The sequence below is a fragment of the Tupaia chinensis genome, unplaced genomic scaffold (assembly GCF_000334495.1).
Source record: "Tupaia chinensis unplaced genomic scaffold, TupChi_1.0 Scaffold000288_2, whole genome shotgun sequence".
NCBI lineage: Eukaryota > Metazoa > Chordata > Mammalia > Scandentia > Tupaiidae > Tupaia > Tupaia belangeri.
In genome coordinates, this window is record NW_006159773.1 from 5,234,106 (window position 1) to 5,242,421 (window position 8,316).

The 8,316-nt window shown below is 38.4% G+C and overlaps 1 protein-coding gene across 1 annotated transcript in view; it reads left to right on the top strand.

The window, feature by feature from the left end:
* The window catches only part of CUNH8orf34 (chromosome unknown C8orf34 homolog), a 526,010-nt gene that overhangs the window by 415,939 nt on the left and 101,755 nt on the right, over nt 1-8,316 (top strand). Inside the window, exon 9 of the mRNA XM_006150466.2 lies at nt 517-602. Coding sequence (XP_006150528.1) covers nt 517-602 — 86 coding nt within the window. The remainder of the gene's footprint in view (nt 1-516; nt 603-8,316) is intronic.

The following is an 8,316-nucleotide window of genomic DNA, read 5'->3' on the forward strand; positions in this document are numbered from 1 at the left end:
GTGTACACTTGACGTGCTCAGGGGAGTCTGGGATGCGAACCCAGATCCTTTCCTATGTGGGTGCTACTGTGCCAATGCCTCACCCTGGAGTGAAAAACCTTTGATGAACTCAGTGTGTTTATGAAAACCCTGTCACATCTCCTGGACCAGAAAATAGGTGAGCAGACTATATTAGACTCCCATTTTCTTTCCACTCAGTTCCCTTTTGTAGTTTCAGTGAAAATCTTCCCTTGTAAATATTTCTCTGGTCAGGCTAAGAAGACAAGAAGATGCTCTCTAGGCTAAACTTGCCACCTATATAACAAGAAAAAGAAAAGATTTTTTCCTTAAAGGTTAGAAAAGGAAAAATCCTGTGTTAGAATGGCTTTAGCAATTTCTACTCTGAAGAAGCTTGTATGCTTTTAGAGTCTAGAAGTTCACAGTCATGTCTCCCATGGTATGTAGTTCACAGTTCACATTATTAGAGGTTTCAATGGCCATTTTTGATCATTTCAATAATCATTTTTAATTATTTAGGCTTCAAGGAGACAACCTGGCAGAAAGGACAGAAGAGACATTACAAATACAACATTCTCCAGATGAAATAATCCCAGATTCTTTGGGTAAGTTTTATATCCATCAATACTTTCTGTAGTTTTAGTGCACTTAAAGATAGAAAGAAAAATAAACAAAGAGAAAAAAACTGAATCAAACATCTTTACTTCATCAGATCACACTCCCTGTGCACACATGTCCAGCACATTCTTTGGGCTGCTTATGTCAGAGGATAAGGGCAAAGGGCAAAGGGCAAAGGAGAGCACATGTGGACATGAAGGAGCAGCCTCTTAAGGCTCTCTTTTGCTGGAGGTCTGAACAGATCAGCCTTAAGTTGGCTGTTTCCAAAGTTTTGTCCCTAATTCTGCTTGCTTTTAGGACTCCACTTTGCCTCCTGGCTCTCCAGAAAATGGAACTCATTATCTGCCCCCTGAAACTTGCTCTCTCCAACTTCCATTCCCACATTATTGATCCGTTCAGTCCTTCTAGACAGAAATGTCAATGTACTTGGTAATATCCTGCTCCCTGTCTCTCAGCTCTATATTCAATTGCTTGTGAGTCATTTCCATGTCACTTCAGAAGTTTCACTCTGAGCCAGTCTCTCCTTCACTTTCTCTGACACTGTCTGGAGTGTGATTTTTTTGCCTCTCCATCTGGTACAGCAGCCTTCTTTCCCTCCTTGAATGGTGGTGTCATTATGATTTAGTTTTTTTATCTTTCTAAACTAAAGCTGCTGCTTCTTAAAAAAAAAGAATTATTAATTTTATTTATCATTATTATTTTTTAGTTTGCTAAAGGCTTATGTGCTCATGAGAGAGAAAGAGAGAGAGAAGGAGAAAGGGGGGGGCAGCAGTTAGCATAATGGCTATGTTGCTGGACTTCCATGTAGCCAACCGTGGTTCGAGTCCTGGGCCCTGTGGCTTAAACTCACACCAGGTGCGTGTGCATGCGTGCCCAAGATCCCGAGAGGAGAATGGAGAAGAGATTGTGGCGTGACCATTCCCCCTGGGGGGTGATTTCTTGCTTTCTGTCTCTCTCTGTCTGTATGGTGAGCATACATGCCCTATGGCAAAAACTTAAACAATAAAGAATAAATAAATAAAAATTGTAAAGAGAGGGAGAGAGTGAGTGATTGTATAGGAAAGTAAGAAAGCAAGGCACCAGGTCCAAGACTTGAATCATGGTTGGCTATGTGGGAGTCCAGTGCCTTAGCCACCATGCCACCATCTGACCCTCAAACTAAAGCTTTTTGTTCCATCCCTGTGTTCTATGGGACTAAATTCAAACACCTTAGAATATGAACTCAGGATACTTCAATATGCTTGCTGAATACATAAATAAGTACTGCAGTGCCATTCCAATGCATCTGAGGTAGTTATTTTCATCAGTGTTCCAGCAGGACAAGTTGGCACGTAACATCTGGATAGTTTGAAGAGCAACTACAGGAAAATATTTTCCTGACTCCTCGATAAAGAAGGACATCTGACAAGACACAAAAATTCTGAGCCATAAATAATTGAAAAAGTCAACTATAGAAAATTAAGAACCCCTATTTATCAAAAGATAACAGGCTAAAAGTCAAAATGGGAAAATATATTTGCGATGTATTTGTCACTGACCATATATCAATATTCACAATATAAAGAACACCTGCGATTTTATGGAGGAAAGAACAACAAACCAGTAGAATAATAAGCAATAGCTATGAATAGCCATTTCATGGAAGAGGAAACATTAATGGTCAGTGAGCATATGAAAAATGCTCAACTCCCTTAGTAATCAGGGAGAGCCGAGGATGACAATATTGAGATACTGTTCGAGAACCTTCTGTTTAGTGTTATAAAGAAAGCTGGCAAAACTGAGTGTTGGTGAAGACACGGATGTTAGAGAACACATTTACTACAGTTGGAGTATAAACAGTTTTAATAAATTATTTTATTATCTCGAGCATTTATGTAATATAAAACCTAGAAATTCCACTTCTAAATAAATGTCTTAGAGAAACAAGTCTCACATACTATGAAATGTGAATCATTGTTAGTATGTCCAGGGACAGAGAAATTAATAAATTGTAGAATCGTTTCACCGTGAGAATCTGAATGCATTTCAACTACCCACATGGGATAGATAAACTCAGTGGCCTGCTGGTAAATGTTTAACAAATGTTTTCCTGAGAAAAGGGAGCTCTGATATGTAGAGATGGATGATTTCTGTGGTGTAAATGCTCCCACCATGACTGATTCAACCTACCTGAAGCTGCAGACTGTTCTCTCTACTATCAGCAGGTGCAGCTCACCTCACAGTGAGTCTTAATAGCACAATGTTGATTGAGGCAAAGTCAACTTTTTATACAGCTCAAGGTAGGCAAACTAAATATGTTCTTTATGAAAACATACATAGTGATAAAAGTATATTTAAAGAAAGGAGTGATGAATCTCAGACAGTGGTTATCCTCAGTGTGAGGGGTAGTTGGGAGATGGACAAAGAAGTGGAGCCCACAGGGACATGAGGCTTCCTGAAAATGCTCTAGTTCTTACTCTCTCTCTCTCTCTCTTTCTGTGTGTGTCAATTTAAAAAATAAATGAATGGGACCAGCAGTTAGCGTAATGGCTATGCCGCTGGACTCCCACATAGTCGACCACGGTTCACGTCCTGGACCTGGTGACTTAAAAAGCACGCCGGGCGTGTGTGCATGCGTGCCCAAGATCCCGAGAGGAGAATTGAGGAAAAGGGATTGTGGCGTGGCCATCCCCCCTAGGGGGTGATTTCTCGCTTTCTATCTCTCTGTCTCTCTCTGTCTGTCTGGCGAGCGCACGCGCCCTATAGAAAAACCTCTCCAAAAAAGGAAAAAAAAATAAATGAATGAATAAAATAAATAAATAAAACTTAAAAAAATGCTCTAGTTCTTGAGTTAGGTGGTGAGTGTGGAGTGCTTATTTTATCAGTGTGCTTAGTAAATGAAATACACTGTGTGTGTGTGTGTGTGTATGTAAATGATGAATTATATATATTTATATACTCATATAATTAATGTGTCAAATATTACCTAGCAAGGGCCAGCAGATGCCATAGCAGTTACATCACTTGCCTCCCATATGACTGTCAGCAGTTTGAGTCCCAGACTTAGTGGCTTGAAAATCATGTCACGCATGTGTGTATGAGTGCCTAAGATCCTGGGAGGAGAATGGAGGACCAGGGATTGTGGTGTGGCCAACCCCTCAAAGGGTGATTTCTCACTTTCCCTCTGTCTGTCTCTCTCTCTCTCTCTCTCTCTCTCTATCTCTCTCTCTCTGGTGAGTGCATGTGCCCTCAGGCAGAAACCTCTTTAAAAAAATTACCTAGTAAGCATTACAAACTAGTGTGTTATGAGCACATAAACTAATGGCGACATAGCAACATACAGAGCCATACTCTGAATAGTTGATACATCCTCAAATCTATTAGTGTTCGAATGCCATAACACATTCTTACGATAAATCTTAACCCAAACCGTGACAGCTGAGCAATGTGTCATGAGACACAGGAGGCCCCAGGCTGGCCATGCCATGCTGCTGCTGGCTGTAGGAGTTAGTGTGGTTTTTCCTCACAGATACCCTTGCAAGTGTACCTATATGTACGGCATTCTTCCTTGACTTGTTTCATGGTAAGATTTTTGTTCCTTCTGCCTAGACACCCTCTGCTCTGAGATCTTGTGGTCTCTCAGATGTCTGCCCCACATCAGTGTTTCTTCATTCAGCCCCTGCTTACTTTTGAATTGCTTCTTATGGTGTGTTCTTCTCACTTCCATTGGATCACATGCTTCCTGAACTTTGTGTTTCCCGTCATGTTTAATACAAAATGAGAAACAAGACAGATAGTCGATAACCATATGCCCATTTGTTCGTTAATTCTATCAAAGTTCTCCAGTCTACTAATCTGTGTCTGTATATCCTTCAGCAATCACATTAACTTAATTATTGGTCATTGTTGCATTGTGAATTTCTTGGTAAATTAAACAATATGTTAGTAATATGTATGTCCACTAGAAAAATAATTATTGGTCATTGTAGCATTGTAAATTTCTTGGTAAATTAAACGATATGTTAGTAATATGTATGTCCACTAGAAAAAGATTTACTGTTTAAGCTCTTTTCATTTTTTTTTTTTTTTCGTTTTTGCCATTAAGGCACATACACTTGCCAGAGAAAGAGTGAGAGGAAAAGTGAGAAATCACTCCCCAGAAGGGATGGCCAGATGGCAATCCTTTCTTCATCATTCTCCTCCTGGGATCTTGGGCATACCCACACATGCGTCTGGTATGATTTTCAAACCACTAGTTCTGGGACTCGACTGTGGTCAGCTTCGTGGTAGTCCAGCTGCCTTAACCACTGTGCGACCTGCTGGCCCCTATTAAGCTCATTTCTTGAAATGCTTGTATCCTGCCTTCTTTACATTCAAATATTAGTATACTTAGCAAATTCCAAAATGTGGTTTCTGATTTTTGTATATATTTTTTTTTCTAAGTTAATCAGATACACTATACCTAATAATTGAAAACTATTGGCCTTATCCAAAAGTGCTAATTTGGTTTTGATGGCAACTGTGCATTCACATTAAATTTGACCCAGCAAATACTGCTACCAACAGGTGTACTTTTGTGTATAAAAAAACTTGTTGTGACTTAAACAGCAAAAGTGAAAATACTGGAGAAGTCAGATGAAGCTAAACGGTGTGAAGATAACTCTACAAATTTCTAGTTTCCTATCAGCATGCCAAATCAACCACAGAAGCTAAATTTCTAGTCTAAATGCTGCCAGAAATTATTAAATTTCTTTATTTTGGGGGGGAGGATTTTGCTATAGGGAGTGTGCGCTTGCCCGAAAGACAGAGACAAAGAGACAGAAAGTGAGAAATCACGCCCTGGGGTGATGGCCATGCCACAGTCCCTTCTCCTTCATTCTCCTTTCAGGATCTTGGGCACGCATGCACACGCGCCCGGTGTGAGTTTAAGCCACCAGGTCCAGCACTCAAACCGCGGTTGACTACATGGGAGTCCAGTGACATAGCCATTATTCCAACTGCTGGTCCCCAGAGATTATTAGATTTTGGACAAAATTACTTTATCTTTCTATGCTTAATTTATTTTTCTTTCAAATGAAGCAACAAGATGAACTGTAATATTTGACAAATTTAGAAACTCATTTCCCACCCTTCCATATGTGATTTAAAAGTGCTCAAAAAATAATCACTTGTATTTTGAAAATTATACTTATGAAAGATGTTGTCCTCGAATAAACAGAGCAAAATAGTTTGCAAATATGTGCCCATCAATTATTACTAATAAGCCACATACTCAGAATGCTTAAAAAGTTGGAGTTTAGGGGCCAGCAGGTGGCGTAGTGGTTGTGGCACTGGACTCCCACATGGCCGACCACAGTTCTAGTCCTGCAACTGGCAGCTTAAAAATCACACCAGGCATGTGTGTGTGTGCATGCCCAAAATCCCAAGAGGAGAAGGGAGAAGAGGGAACTATAGCATGACCACCTCCCATGGGGGGTGATTTTTCACTTTCCTTCTCACTATCTCTGTTTCTCTCTGGTGAGCACACATATCCTATAGCAAAACCCTAAAAAAAGAAATAAAAATAAAAAGTTTATCCCAACACCTAAGTTTTATTTCATGCTGTCTATTGTCCCTACTAGGTTCTTAGACTGATAACTTAGTATTTGGACTATTTAACAGTGTCTATTTAACATAATACTTTCAATATGGTCCATGAGTAATCTCAGATATTGTGGTAATAGTTAAAAGTTGTTCCCTACAACTTACTTGAATGAACATGACTGTCTTATAATCTTGCTAGATATGTACCACTAACAAAGAGGAACTCATCCAAAACCAAAACAGAACAGAATGTAAAACTTTAAAAGTTACCAATATTTTCTCTTTATAAATAGTAATATTAGGTGTTAAAAAATTAATACAGTGAATGTATTCATATAAATCGCATGAGAGAGTTATAAAAAAGAATCTAGCTCAGGACCAGCAGAGAGCAGAATGGTTATATCACTAGACTCCCATACAGTCTAACATGGTTCAAGTCCTGGACCTGGTGGATTAAAACTCACACCAGGCATGTGTGCGTACATGGTCAAAGTTCTTAGGGGAGAATGGAGGAGAAAGGATTGCAGTATGGCCATCCCATCAGGGGTGAGTTCTCGCTTTCTGTCTCTCTATCTCAGTCTCTCAGTGAGCACATGTGCCCTATAGCAAAAATCTCTCTCTGGGAGAAACAAAAAGAAGAATAAAAAGAAATAAGCTAGCTCAACTTGTTTTTTTCCTTTTTTAATAATTTTAAATTTATTTTATTATTTTTTATTAATTTATTTTTCATTTCATTTTCTTTTATGCATTCAATCACAGTATTATTTGTCTTACAAAATGGATATTTCAAGGTGGACATTTCTCTCTAATACAGTTGATAAAACTACAAAATATCTTCAACAGATAATACCACATTTCTTAGTGACATTAATACTTTGCCTATTTTTGTTCTTTTTTATTTTTTTATCATTATAATCTTCTTTATATTACATTGGATTACATATAACTTTACAGTGTATTACATTGCTTTTTCAAAAGGAAATGCCATGCATGTCAGTCAGTACAGAGACATTAATCTCCCTGCTTCAACATTCAATATCTTTTCTATGTTTTCCCCAATCATTATTATTATTATTCTAATTATTTTTTAAAACAGTCAATTGCTATTTCTCATTTTGCTTGTAAAAATACTTTGCCCATCATGAAATACTTCTCAGACCAATCCAGTTGAGAATACTATACATGTCATCATCAACAGTTAATAAGCCATATCTGTTTCTCACCAACATCCTGCCTCTCTATTGTTCACTTGCTATCTTTCACTATTTTTGTTCTAAAGATCCTTCCTCAGACCCTCCTCTTGCACACAAATGATATCTGGAATTTACATCTATATACCATGTTTCTATATCCTTTAGTGAATTAGTTTCAGTAATAGAGTGCAGACACTCGGTATATATTAAGTGGGGACATACAATGTCTCTCCATCATAGCTTGGCTTGCTTCACTCAGTCTTCCATATTCATCCACTTCCAGCCAAAAGCCAGGGTTTCGTTGTTTTCTTAGGCCTAAATAGTATTACATTGAGTATATTTGCCACAGTTTTTCTATCCATTCATCTGTTTGTGGGCATTTGGATTGTTTCCATGACTTAGCAATTGTGAATAGTGCCACAATAAACATCGATGTGCAAGCACTTTCCCTATTAAGTATTCTTCTGTCCTTTGGGTAGATACCAAGGAGTGGGATTGCTAGATCATATGGTAGTTCTATTTGTAGATTTTTGAGGAATCTCCAAATTGTTCTCCACAGTGGCTGGACCAATTTACATTCCCACCAGCAGTGTAAGAGAGTTCCCCTTTCACCACATCCCCACCAGCACTTATATATATATATTTTTTAATCTTAGTCATTCTGATTGGGGTCAGGTGGTATCTCATTGTTGTTTTGATCTGCATTCCCTTACAATGAGGGATGTTGAGCATTTTTTCATATGCCTTTTAGCTATTTGTATGTCATCTTTAGAGAGTGTTTTTTTCAACTCAATTTCCCATCTTTCAATAGGATTGATGGTCTATTTTTGGAACAGCCTCTTGAGTTCCTTGTGAATTCTGGTTATCAGTCCCTTACCTGACGCATAGTTTACAAAAATATTTTCCCATTCTGTGGGCTGTCTATTCACATTAATTACTGTGTCTT